Source organism: Parasteatoda tepidariorum, chromosome 7, assembly GCF_982258835.1.
Source record: "Parasteatoda tepidariorum strain Cologne lab strain chromosome 7, Ptep-v5.0, whole genome shotgun sequence".
Lineage (NCBI taxonomy): Eukaryota > Metazoa > Arthropoda > Arachnida > Araneae > Theridiidae > Parasteatoda > Parasteatoda tepidariorum.
In genome coordinates, this window is record NC_141761.1 from 44904823 (window position 1) to 44919676 (window position 14854).

The window sequence follows — 14854 nt, forward strand, 5'->3', positions numbered from 1 at the left end:
GTTTACTTTTTAAAGTTTTGGTACGATATTTAATTTTTAAAAGATTATTGATTTGGAGAAAATAATACGTTTAGCTTGTAAACTATAATGTTTTTATTGAATAAAAAATGTTTTAATTTGTTACTTAAAAAGCTTTTGCACTAAGTGTACCAAATGGTAAATCCAGAGCGACCCAAAAAATCTTGGACAGAATCCTTCAATATATTTTCATTAAGCAAAAAAAAAAAAATAATTTAAGAATATTATACTTCAATAAAGTTTTATATTTATTCACATTTTGATATAGAGCCATTTTATACTGTATTTTATCCAAACAATCCTCTTTATAAAATTCATTGGTCATACTTTCTTTAAACCAATATTTAAAGTCGAATGTTTAAATAATGTTGCTTGTTTTGAATTGGCATTATTATTTTAAAATATATTTAGTATTCAAGAATGAATGTTGCACATGCAAATTTGTCTAATTTCTTGTTGCATACTCTTTGGAAAAGAACAGGACAAAATTTCTTAAATTTTATTCTTTTTTTTTTTCCTATTTGAAATTGAAATACTTAAAGAATTTCAATCTAACCACATGGCTTTTTTAAGTTTAGATTAGTTAAGTTTTTCTATTTTTACAACTAGAAACTTATACTTGTATAGTGCAGAACAAAAAATCAAAGCTTCGTTCTCCTTCATCCTAATAAACACATATGTTGTTGTCAGCTTTATAAGGTAAAAGGTGAAAAAGTTTCGGAAACATAATCTCTGGAATGCAAGCAACGCATACGAAATTTCGACTTTGTGATTACTACACTATTCGAATCAAAAATCAAATATTTACCAGCGAATTTGTAAAATTAGATGCAAAGATATTGATAATTCTTAAAAGAACCTTTTCAAATTGAAATGTGTTATAAAACATTAAATTGAAAAATTAGCATCAATACAACAATTATAACGATTTGTCGACAAGCAATGCTGTTAGCGATTGTAAGAAAATGTGTGATTAGTTGGCTTCGCTGAGAAAAACTAATTCAACGATTTCTTTGGATAGGAGTATAAAAGCTTTCAGAAAAAGAGTGTTAATTAATTTTATCCAACTAATTTTCGGTAAATTTTATAAAGTTAAAAATATTAGAACATTTTGTCAAAAGAAAAAAAAATAATACAACAAACTTAAACTTAACCCCTTTTTTCACCTTCACCACCACAATCTTTGCCTTTACTAAACTGCATATTTTCGTAAGAGGACAAAGGTTTCTACGTTTATTTAGCAACCATGCTTCATGTGGCATAATAGTTTAACAGGATGGAGCAAATTTTGATGCAAACTATAGCAAAGTTGATATTTCAACTTTTTGGTGATAATTTCTGTCTAAAAAAATGGGTATAACAGATGGTAAAATAATTTAAAATACTAAAATCGAAGAAAAAATATGTTGCAAATTTCCCTGACTTTTCCGGTATAAAAAATTTACTGATAATTCTAGGCGGATAGCCACCCTGATCAAGTATTGAACCAACAAATCATTAAAACTTGAGATTAATCAATTCAGCTACAATCAACTAATACCTACCGTTTCATTTATTCTGAAATGATTTTATTATAAATATTGGGATGGATAGATAAACTAATTGCAATATCAGTAAAATATTCATCATGTGAATAATAGATGACCTGTAGTAGTAAATTTACACCAGTGTTGATTAATATATAAAAGATATCAATTATGTTGAATCAGCAATAATAAAAAAAAAAAAAACTAATGACTTTTCTTCGAAATTAGTAGTAAAGTAAAATATTTCCAAAAATTGTTTTGATTAGCAGGAAAATTGAATAATGTTAATAATAAGAGTAAAAAAGAGGGGGGGGGGACATGATGATTATGAAGTGATAAAGAAAAATGATGCTGTTAAATCTATGTTAGCTGACTACAAGCAAGGCAACATTTGTTTATTAATCATTTCGTAAAGGCATAAATTACGCCATTTCTTTTATAATTGTACTTGTTGAATTGACTTAAATAAGATTGGGAATGGATCAGTTTGAGGAGATAGTCAGCTTTGCAGGTTTCATTTAACAATTCTAATCAAACCACGTTTCTAAATTCATTAGATAAAACCTTTCAAAAATCTATAACAAAAAAAAAAAGCCTTTAGTTTTAGTAAAATTATAGCCATTGGACACTCACAAATAATATTCTAATTTTAAGTTGTGGCAATGTTCATTATTTTATAAATTATACAGTCCTTCATACAATATAAATAAAAAGTATAAAACAAAAGAAAAACTACTAGCAAAAAAGATAATATTTAAAAATGATTGTACTAATGTCCTCACAGAAAGCAAAACACACTTATTCAAGAATGCTTGCCATGAGACTTTCTTAACAATCGTTTTGAAGCAATTTCAGCCAAATTCATAAGAGCATGAGCCCCTTCCTCTGCCTCGTTTTTTCTTGACAGCAAGGTCACTTTGGATGTGCACTTTCCATTGAAAGTAACCTTTCCATCATTGTTGTTTTTCTCGCCAGGCCATCGAGGTAACTCATCATCTAGCTCTGATGTTATACTAAGGCTACATTTTGGATCATTCAGGCAGGCACTGTAGGTGTGATCTTCACTTGGACTGCTAGTTATTACAGGTTTAGTGACTTTAATTTTCTTGGCTGCAGGTGTTTGTGAGACATGCCTGCAAAAAGCGAAAATTTGACGAATTAAAATATGCAGTACGAAAACCATAACAATAGTTGAATAAGAATAGGAGGATTAGGTCAATGCTAAATGGAATTGAAAAATTATAATAAGCCCAAATAAAAATTGTGAAAGAAAAATAGAGACAATATGCATTTTTTAAATAAATAAATAAATGACAAGTAATACAAAAAAAAAATTAAAAGTCAATTACAGTAGGGAACCGATTATCCGGAACGATCGGGACCATCGCTATTCCGGATAACTGATTTTTCCGGTTTTCTGAATCGCTACAAAAAGCCGTTTTTTTATTGTTAAACCCAACTAAAAAAATAATTTTTTTTGGAAATAATCTTAAAAAGAAGAAAAAAGGATGAAGTAATACACTAATGATTATTTCCAAAATGATAGTAAGGTAAACATCTTTCAAAAAAGAAAGAAAAATCCTAAAATCTTATGAGGGAAAAAAAAAATTTTTTTTTAAAAAATGGCGGGAAAATTTATTGAATTTCTTTCCGGTTTTTTGGTTTTCCGATTTCCGGATAACGGGTTCTGTACTGTACTACTAAGGTCAAAAAAGAATTTTTTTCTAAAATTCCTTTTTATTAAATAATTACAGTTAATATAAATATGTATAAGGCATTTATTATTATTCCATGCGCATAAAAAAATCTTATAAAAGAGAAATTTTTTTCTCCAATATAAAACATAAATTTAATTAATGAATTAATATTTGAAAAAAACTGTATTAACATCAAGTGTCGTCCACTACAAGTTTAAAAAAAATGTATTTGAGCTTGAGTGGATGAATAATTAAAGATTGAAAATTTGATCAAGATATACAGTCAAACCCTGCTATATAGTGAACACGGTTTATAGTGAACTCCCAGATATAGTGAACAAAATGTTCCATCCTGTGCCTTGCTATACACGGATAATGTTATTTTTTGTGGACATAGTGAACCAAAAAAGTGAGGAAGTTGGATACAATGAACTTTTTTTTGTCTTCAACTGACTTTTTAAAATTTTTTTTTGTAATAATTTTGAAATTTCTACTTCAAAATAAATACTTATACCGATTTTCAAAACAATCTATAGAGGGGAATGTAGCGATAAACATTTTTTCCTGTTTGCTTCTTTTATTTCACTTTCCCATCCCTAAACAAACCAAGCAGATGTTTCCAACCCAGGCAGACGATGCACCTGTAAGGTGTCAGTGGGATCAATATGCATTTTCTGTCAGAGGGAATGAGTAATTATGCATTATTGGTCAAAGGGTTGAGCAATAATATGTATTGACAAGGCCCTCATTTCAACACCTTTTTGCTCTCATTTCAGTTAAAAAAATCCTGCAAACAAGTGTCTCAAATTTAACTACGGCGAGCATTAAACGTAAAACATTCTCCATTGATGATAAAATGGGCATAATCAGAAAAATTGAAAATGGATGCAATCAAGCATATATTTGCAGGGAATATAAACTAACAAAATCTGCAGTTTGCAACATGTGGAAAAATAGGCAATTAATAATTTCTGCTCATGAAAAAAATTTAGATGGCAGAAAAAAGTTGAGAAACGCAGATCTCAAGGATGTTGAAGAAGCATTAAGGAAGTTGTTCACCAATCCAAGAAGCTGCAATCTTCCAGTATCTGGACAAATGTCGATGAATTTGCTAAGCAATTTTATGAGACTACTTTTATGTGCTCCAGTGGCAGGTTAGAGAGGTTTAAAAAGCGGAATAACAGAAATTCAGGAAAAATTATCTGAGATTCGGGAAGTGTTTCCATAATGTTGTTGAACATGCTGAGGATTGCTCATCAGCTAAAGATTACCAATTTTTTTTGTACACAAGACAAAGAGTAATGAAGATAAAAAAAACAACATTTTTTTGCTACTACATAATATTTTTCAGTCATTAATTTAAATGATGTGTAATAAAAGGGAGGAGTTTGGGAACCATTAGTTAAATTGCCTGCGTAACGGACATAGTGAACTCCCGGTTATAGTGAACCAAAATTTTGGTCCCTTGAAGGTTCACTATAGTGGGGTTTGACTGCATAAATATATATAGGGAGGGTGTGAAATAATAGTATGAATTGAAAAAGCATCCTCTTTAGTGCCAAGATTAATAGATGCTAAGTCAATCTCTATCACAACGTTACAAAAATACTGAACCATATCTTCACTACTTCTATTTGTATACATTTGATTGCTTTCTGCTTTTTCAATGATATTTATGGTTATAATTAAAAATAAAAACTATAAAGATTTTTTTTTATCAGAGATCAATTAATATTTAGCAATAATAATTCATAAATTTATTGAGCCTCTAAAAAGAAATTTACAAAGATTTTGAATTTATCTTTTCGACATTAATGAACATATATGGGTTATAAAAATTTCTACAAATGATTGAATATCACCCATACTACCTTTTTGACAATGGATTATAATTCTAAGAATATGATATTACATGATGTACACATAGAATATGATATATTACGATTCTAAGAAGTCACCAAAGTCGTCATAAGAGGGAGGCAAATGGAGTATTTTTCAGGCCTCCATACCGCTTATATTCAAAATAACTTTCGTAAAGATTAAAAAAATTAAGAAATACTAAAATGCAAATTTCTTTTATTAATATGCATATTACATGAATTATGCATTCCTAATACAAGCAGAGTTGCCATTAATGGAAAAATTATCAATTAGAATCTAATTAACTTTTAATACAAAAATAAATAAATATACTTGTCTTGTCATATGACTGTTCTCATAGATATCTGATAAAAAATAAAATGAAATGATACATTAAAAAAAAAAGATGATTCCATCTAATTTATTCAGATTAGCAATATAGATAAATATTTAAAAATTTACTTTCAGTAATCTAAATTTTTTAAACAAAAATTGTATAAAATAGAAGCAGAACAAAACTTACTTCAATCTTAATCTTTTACGAACAAATTTTTGATTGGATTGTATAGAATCATTTTCTGATTCCTCACTGATGCCTGAAATTTTGCAAAGGAAAGTTTAAAAATTAAAAGAAAAAATTGAAACCTTAATCTCAAATTAGATGCATGCAATGAAAATTTGAGAATACAAAATAAAATAGCACTTTTTCATGCATGTTTGTCCAGCTAATATAGTTCTTTAACATATTATGTATATTGTAACAAGAAAATAATTCATTACATTATGCTAATTAGAAGACTAAAAAAAGATTTTTCTCTTCTGTTCTCATAAAATTTATGGCTTGTTTCATTTCTTCAAGCCTTTTCCACCTGAGTTTATATAATGCAATGAAAATCTATTGGTTAATTCTCAACAGATTCTGATCTCACTTAACATTGTCAAACTAGTAACTTGGGAGTTTCTTTTCATTCTAGGGTCATTCCATGTCAGTTCATCCAGCCATGGCACCCACCATCTCAGATTTTGATGAAAATTTGCACACTTATAGAATTTTTGATGCTGATTTCAAAAATATCAATTATATTTAAATCAGTTAAGGGGTTTAAAAGTTATAAGCATTTATATTTTTGCCAAAATGGCACATTTGCTGCCATTTTGATTCATACATCAAAGGCTATTAATGATTGTAACTCACCATATATTTGTCATAGAGCAATAATTTTCTTTTATTTTGTTCAGAATAAAATAATCTGTCATTTAAACACATTTGTTTGCAAATAATTATCTTACTTATTTAGTAAATGGGTCTGTTCTGCAGTTTTTTGATCAACGGAGTTGAGTAACTTCAGGAGCTGATTTCTGGCAACTCACCCCCTTCAATTTCAAAAATATTTTAGGCAAAGATAGTTGAAAGTGCAAACTAGCATCTAATATAAAAATTTTGATGGGCGGTTCACTCACTTTTTTAAAAAAAATATTTTTCTTATGAATTATTATGCATTAAAAGTACTGGTAGTTTGAAGATTTATAGTCCTTAATTGTAACTTGACTATAATAAAATGATGTAAAAAAATTTGAATGGTAGATTATGATGTAAAACAAAGTGATCATTTATTAAATTATATATTTCCTTCTTTCTTTGAGCCCCCCCCCCTCGAAAAAGAAAAGAAGAAAGGAAAAAATTTGAGAATGAACAAGAAAAACGCAATTTCTGCATCACAAACACAATTTCTGGCCAGGGATTGCTGAAATTTGCAATTTAGCTCCATACTTTCTTGGTCTTATTGGAAGGAGAATTAAATAAGTCGCAAAGTTTATATATATATATAAATAAATATTTTATACTGATACAAGATATGCTCCTCATGTATAAGGCATATAGTTGAACTTTTCTTAAAACTTAAATTGCTCCTTAATAAAATAAATTCTATGTTCTCAAAAGAAAGTTCCAAAATCTTCTGTGAGTTTAAACTGCATTTAAAATCTTTCAAAGTTAATCCAATACTACATAATACTTGGGTTTCTATAATAAAACTCTTCTTTAAATACAAAATTGATACATATAAAATTTTTGAAAACTTATTTCTATTCTGTTCTAAATTAATGGAAATACCATTTTATTGATTTGAAAGAAAATAAATTTTACATGAGACTCAATTCTGATTGGAACAAACAGAAATGTTCTGGCAAATGATACATTCTGATTAGTGAAATTTCTTTTTTGGGAAGGTAGGGATGGAGTGTGTCAATAGTTTTTAGTATTTTTTTCTATTCAGACGTTTTTTTTGAAAAAAAAATTTGGATGTATCTAATTATAATAAAAGTCTTACAGAATAAAAAAGGCCTGCAGGTGTTAGTTATGAAATAAGAGCATACAAATTATCAGATAGTTGGTGATTTAAAATCATTTCAATATAATTAAAATAAATAGAAACTAAATATTTTGAGCTTTATCAGCGTTTTAAAAGAAATTTTTTAGGAGTATCTCATTACCATAACAATCATTGTGACCAGGGTTGGGATTTTGGACGTCCTAAACTGGTTTTGGAAAGGACACGTGGGTTATGAGTAACCAAGCACTTAGTCCCTAATAGCTCAACCTGTATGGCAAAGGTCAAACTTCAGTTATGTACTATTGAAGGAGAGGACCAATTGAACTTGATTGCTGATTAATCTTCCTTTGTTTATTGTTTAAATTGAAGAGTCAAACAATATTAATAAAACATTATATTTTTAAAAACAAATATTCTCTAGTAGATTTAATTATCAATATGTTATTAGTTCTATGTTTATTTTACCTTCTAAATATTGTTCAGATAAAATTGTGACTTAATTTGAGTAAAAGGGTTTTGGACAGTTTAAGACAGTTTTGGACAAAGAGGTTTTGGACAGGACGGTTTAAACCGTGGATTCATCCATTCTGTCCTAAACCTTGCCAACCCTGATTGTGACAAATAAAAGGATAAAATTAACTATAAATATTCATAATTTGGTCTTGAATTACATTTTAGAATCAAACAAAATGTTTGAATTAAAATAAAGTGTACAATGATTTTCTCTCCTTCCATAAAGATCAAAGTTAGTTCAATTAAAAATAAAATTTAATGGCTGTTTTTTATTATTTGGTATTGCCCTCTACTCTTTTAGAGAAACTTTTATTTATCTTTTTTTAGATTCTGATCACTCTTATTTATCAAAGGTATATGATTCTGGATAAATTTATTTACAAAAAAGGTGAAATTTTGTTCATTCTCCAATTTTTTCCTTTTCTTTTTTGAAGGGGGGGGGGGCTCAAATAAAGAAGAAAAAAATAATTTAATAAATTATTACTTTATTTTACATATTTTTCTACCATTCTCTTATTATTATACTCTAGTTACAGTTACAATTAAGGACTATGAATCATCAAACTACCAATACTTTTAATGCATAATAATTCATAAGAAAAATATTTTTTTAAAAAAAGTTAGTGAACCACCCATCAAAATTTTTATATCAGATGATAGTTTGCACTTTCAACTATCTTTGCCTAAAATATTTTTGAAATTGAAGGGGGCGAGTTGCCAGAAATCAGCTCCTGAAGTTACTCAACTCCGTTGATCAAAAAACTGCAAAACAGACCCATTTACAAAATAAGTAAGATAATTATTTGCAAACAAATGTGTTTAAATGACAGATTATTTTATTCTGAACAAAATAAAAAAAAAATTATTGCTCTATGACAAATATAAGGTGAGTTACAATCATTAATAGCCTATGATGTATGAATCAAAATGGCGGCAAATGTGCCATTTTGGCAAAAATATAAATGCTTATAACTAAGGCCCGGATTTTGATGACATTTGCATTTTTGGTCCTTTAGAGCATTTTTTTAGATTTATAGGGCATTTTTTAAAAAATTTTGGGGCGTATTTTGCATTTTAAAGCCTTTTTTAAGGTTTTTGTTAATTTTTTCCAATTTTTATTATTTTTATTACATGAAATGCAAGATTTGTCTCATAATTTTACATTTCATATTGTAACTCTCAAAGAATGTTTCAAAACATTCGCTCCCAGTCAGCTTTGTCCCCTAAACTAATAATCACACGATGGGGTGCCTGATTGGATGCATGCGTATACTACAGTGAAAATTTTAAGATAGTGAAGTCTATCGTCAGTAGTTTTGAATTCAGAAGGTGCTGCATCAATTAAGATAGCGCTAAACGTGTTCGCTTCTGATAAAATCAAAGGAAATTTAGCATTTATCAAGTCTAACTTTGCTATTGTGTCCTCGACAATTACAAGCTTGGAGAAACAAGAACTCGATCTTAGCAATGCAATAAATTATATTGATGTACTGAGTCGAGTGTTGCAAAAAGCAAGGGGAAAAATAGGACGAAGTATAGCAGCTAAATTGAACAAAGGTTTGGAGAAGAACACAGGCTTCCAAACAATGAAGAAAATCTCTAGGATACTAACAGGTGAAGCAACAACTTTTCAAATTGAAGAAGAATTGTCAGTAAGTGAGACCGTCTTTTTCAAGTACGCACTATTAACATCAGTAGACATTGAAAGAAGCTTGTTTACATTTCAAAATATCGAAAAACATTTAAGAATCCAATGTAATTCTGATAATTAGTAATATTATTAGATGTAAGTTGGTATATTCATTAAAGTTTCTATACAAAATGAAAATGTTTTGATGCCAATATATTTTTCTTTTTTTTGTTATTTTAGGATATAAAACATATTTTTCAAACTTTAATGAACGTAGAACAAGTATTCCATTGCTTTATAGTTTTTGAAATGACTCATAATTTTAAAGAGTAAAACATTGTTTTAGTTCGATATTTTTACTTTATTTAAGTCATGTCATAAGGCATTTTTAGCGCAATTTTCACACTTTTTCAGGGCATTTTTTAAGGGCATTAGTTGAGATTTTTTAGGTCATCAAATTCCGGGCTCTACTTATAACTTTTAAACCCTTAACTGATTTAAATATAATTGATATTTTTGAAATCAGCATCAAAAATTCTATAAGTGTACAAATTTTCATCAAAATCTGAGACGGTGGGTGCCATTTTCGTAAAATCCTGTACGATTTGAGGTGGAATGACCCTCTATGCATACTGTGTGCTTCCTATTTTTTAAAGAATGACTTTCTTTTTTGGATTAGAGAGATAGGAGCAGAGCTCTAAAACTATATTTCTTGTCATGCCTAGGGCAAGTTACATAAGAATGAATTTTGAAAAAAATTTTCATTAAGAAAAGTGATAATTTAAACAGTTTCAAGTGCGGAAAATTAATTATATTTGATAAAACCTAATTTTTACTGAATTCAATTATGAAAGAAAAAATTTATTCTAATTATTGTGCATTAAAAAATAATAAATATAAAAGTTTATGTTGCAATGTGAAAGTAAACATCAGACATCAAGGCATTATTTTCATAACAGTTACTTATCATGTGTTTCAAATTTTGAATGAAATTTTACACTGTTGAAATATGTTACGTTTTTTTATATGTAAATTTTGCTTAAAATTTGCCCAAGTTTGCCATGCCAGTTCTACAACAAGGATGTAAAGAAAGAATGTAACGCAGAACAAATAAAGAAAATGAATTGTTTTCTAATCCTAATAGGAAAGCTAGACAGTACAGGCATCAAACGAGGGGGAAGTTTGAGCTAACATTTAAATGAAGGAGAAGAAACAAATAGAAGAACTTTCAATCATGTTGTAATTAATTTTTTGTAGAGACAGATAAAAATGTCCCAGCCAGATATCAATTTTTAAAACCTGCAAGTCTAAGGAAAATTTAGAACAAAAAAAAAAAAAAAAAAAAAAACACGCAGTTACAACTACTTTTAAGAACAGTTTTAGGATTAAAGAATTTTATAAAAAACCAGAAACCAGGAAATTTATGGAGAAGAATAGAATGTGTAATCGTTCATAAATGTTGTGTGAGCAATGTTATACTATGAATGTGAAACAAGAGATCCTCACAAGACGAAGAAATGTTACAGGAAGGATGCATTAAATGTGGAGATATTTAAAGAACTGAGTGTGGAAGATAGAAATAAATGCTAGTAGGAGGATACAACACATTTCCAAATAAGACAATTGATCATAGGTTCTAGCCTGTATACTTAATCAAGAATTTGAAAGGAACAATTGCAAAAAGGATGATATAAAAAAATACTTATTTTAAAAAAACTTGAACTTTATTAGAGAACAATTTCAATTTACAAGAAAATATCATAAAAACAAAAATTATAACATAAATACGAAATTATCAAAATAATTCTTATAAGAAAGGAATTGAAATCCACCTTGTTATTCATGCATTATGAGTTCACATGTAAGCAAATGTCTAATTTATTACCCAATAGGAAATTACTACATAAAAAATACAGTATGAAATGAAAAAAAATATTATTACATAACTACTAATATTTAAAGAATAGTGCAGTAACATATTTTTTATTAAATGGGTTAGATTGAGCACCAACTTAAATGAGGTTAAATAACAAGCATTCACAAAAGAATGGTTGGTTTATCTAAAAAATTCAGTATAACAATAATTATCACATGCTAAAATGTACGCTTAAATATATAATTAAAAATACTAACTTTGGGTAATTACACTTGGAGAATTTTTTAAAGTGAGCATTGTAGCGGCAGCATCTACTTCAGGATCTGTAAAAAAATTCAACACATGCAATAGATGAACTAGAATAGTGTTAAAAGGAAATATAATGGGATATTAAGATAAACATGAGAAACAATACAAATTATTAATTAATCTCATGTCTCTTTCAAAAAGTGTGAATACCACTTTGGAATTTTTTTAGAGTAATTTTGCCATAACTTATTTTCAAACTGCATAACATCAAAATTTTAATATAGTTATACGTTTTTATAATAACTTTAAACGGTTGTTTTTGTGCTCAAAATTTGGGCGATTTCAATTATGAGAGAAAGTATGACACTCAAAATAATATATATATATATATATATATATATTATTTTTTTTTCTTTTTTTTTAAAAAAAAGGGTTAAAAAAAATCCAAAAGAATGATTGAGAATGAAATAAAGTTCTTTTTCTTAAATTTGAATATAAAAAGACAATTATAAGTAAAATCACAGCCTAACGGAATAAAAAATATAAAACTATAATATTGTTGGAAAGCAATAAACCATATTTTCCTCTCGCAGCAGACATCGAATTTTATTGTCCCATGCATAATTATTTTTTTTCCATCCAAGGTTAAGGATATTGAGTTATACATATCAGATATAGACTTCAACGCATTCAATTTTAGTGAAATAAGTTGTTATAAAATGTCATGCATAACATAGAAAATTTATTTACAAATATTATCATACCTTTCATACTACTAGCAAGACGTCGAGAAAGAAACGGAAAAAGCTCTAAAAAAGGAAAAACAAGTTTTAAAAATATGAGGGCAAAACATTTTCTAATGAACTCAAATGAAACACGAAAAAATTATCCGTGAAATAGAAATTTTGTGCTAGCCTAGCACAGATATAAATTTTTTTTTAAATCTATGGCATCAATTCAGTACAATACTTTCTAAATTGTGCACCATAACAAAATGGTCATGAAAAATATTTTCTCTAATGAAAAAAAAATTTGAATAAAATAAATGCATGATTGATAGATATTTAGCAAGAAATATTAATGCCGGTTAAGCGTAACTTCCATAATTTATGGACATTTTGTATTTTTTGCCCCCGATTTTGACCAGAATGTTAATAAGGATAGGAAAAAACATTCATGATGACTAGGATGGATAAACAATTTAAAAAATAGAATGCACAAAAAATGTTAAATATTCATGTTACATGGAAAAGCAGCATGCTTGAACAAATTTTTTTTAAACATATTTAATACTACTTGATGATAATTTGGTTTAAATTATATAAGAAAATAGTAAAATATTTCAAAATATTAATTTAATTAGTAAATAGGCTTCTAAAACATGCTTCATAAGAAATCTTGCAAATATTATATTACAAACAAATTTGTCACGATAGCTCAAAAACTAATCTATCAGCAACCCTAAAAAGTCATTATATTTACAATACTATTATACTTGGTAAAAATATTTTTATACAATTAGGGATAGACAATTAATTCTTTACAAATCCACCAAATAGCTATTTTGAAATTTGAAAGTACATACACATAATTAATTAACTAACACATTGTTAACTGGTGACTGCTTAACTTGTCTTTTCATGCCCAGACATTGTTGATCAATGATGAGTTAACTCGTCATTATACTTGCATTATCTATTTCAATGTAAGAAATGATGGAGCGATACAGAATATTGCAAAAGCTTTACGCATTGTGTATAAAAAATAATAGCTGGTGACATGACACAGTTTCTGTGTAAAATTGCCAGTCAGCAAAGTGATAACATAGCTTTTGTTACTTTGGTCATGCACACATAAGAATTGAAAAAAAAAAAAAAAAATACTGAACAAATCTGATAAATTACACTGAGTTGTTGAACTCATAACAAATGGAAGCAAATTATCAACTGTTATTTTCAGGTTTTGAATTTATTCCACTATACTGTACTGTTATTCCTACACTAATATCTGCATTCAATTAAAGGCTAAAGGTAAAAAAAATATATAGTCCAAACCATTAATAAAAACTATTTTGAAAATTTTGATTCACATTCTTCATTGTTTTGCAAACTATTCAAAGTTAGTGCACCACTCTATTTTATAATAATTTTAAAATTAAAATATTTTAGTAGGAAATTTTGTGCCTGAAAAGAGTTTTATGAAATTCATATTCTGCAATTAAATTAAAAAATATTGATATTTCAGTTTTATGATCAAATTAACAAAACTGATGTTTTTAAAATATCCAATCTTAAATTGATGCTACTTTCTAAACAAGTGTTTTATAAGTTTTCCCACTAATTTCAAGGAAAAAAATCCTGAATTTTCTAGGTTTATCAAAAAGTTTTTTTTATGAAAATCCAGACCATATTTTAAATTTACCATGCAATTTTTCATCAGAAAATTTTGCCTTTTGAATTGTAATATCAAATTTTAGAATTTGTGAGCCAAAAAAAATATCTAATAAGGATGGAAGCATGGAAGTTTCACATTTTTGTAACAAATAATTGTAATAGATGGCAGAATAAATTAACTCGAATCTCAATAACTGATTAGTGCATTGACAATTCTGGGACTGGTAATTTTCTAGGTATAATTTAGGAATTTGTTAAAAAAAAAAAAAGAGGCGAGTTTTACTGACAAATTCCTGCTTTATAAAATCAAAATAAAATTCTCTGACAATCCCAGATTTTATCTTTTCTCCCTGAGTCTTGGAAGCCCTACTTATGAACAAAATAATCCAAACTTTTCTAGTTTATATTAACTTTTGAGAGAAATTTTTTTGTTCCTCCACTTTATCCATTCTAAGAAAAGAATTTTTTCTAACTTCCACAGTAAATAATATACTGGAAAAAATATTCTATCATGACAAAAACTTTTAATTTGAAAGCAAAATATTAATGAAGATATGACACAAATACAAAAATAGAGAGTGACAGAGTATTAGGTATGTTGTGTTTCAAAGTTTTATACATTACCTGGGGAAGGAATTTGTATTGCTTCTTGGGAAGACACTAGAAGACATGGTTTAATTTCACTGAAATTAATATAATTTATATAAATGAAAAATAATTCCAAAAATTTTAAAATAACCTTACAAAAAATAGCGACAT

General features: G+C 27.7%; 1 protein-coding gene across 8 annotated transcripts in view; it reads right to left on the bottom strand.

The window, feature by feature from the left end:
- Positions 1 to 515: 515 nt before the first annotated feature.
- LOC107446463 (forkhead box protein N2) overlaps positions 516 to 14854 on the bottom strand; it is a 52450-nt gene continuing 38111 nt past the window's right edge. For 5 of the 8 annotated variants that reach the window (XM_071183513.1, XM_016061131.3, XM_043052881.3 and 2 more), the window contains 5 exons: positions 14720 to 14778; positions 12467 to 12511; positions 11711 to 11776; positions 5625 to 5697; positions 516 to 2677 (listed from right to left, as the gene is read on the bottom strand). In XM_071183513.1, coding sequence (XP_071039614.1) covers positions 2347 to 2677; positions 5625 to 5697; positions 11711 to 11776; positions 12467 to 12511; positions 14720 to 14778 — 574 coding nt within the window. In that variant the 3' untranslated portion in view covers positions 516 to 2346. The remainder of the gene's footprint in view (positions 2678 to 5624; positions 5698 to 11710; positions 11777 to 12466; positions 12512 to 14719; positions 14779 to 14854) is intronic. The other 3 variants (XM_016061133.3, XM_071183515.2, XM_087167776.1) reach the window with 1 other exon arrangement.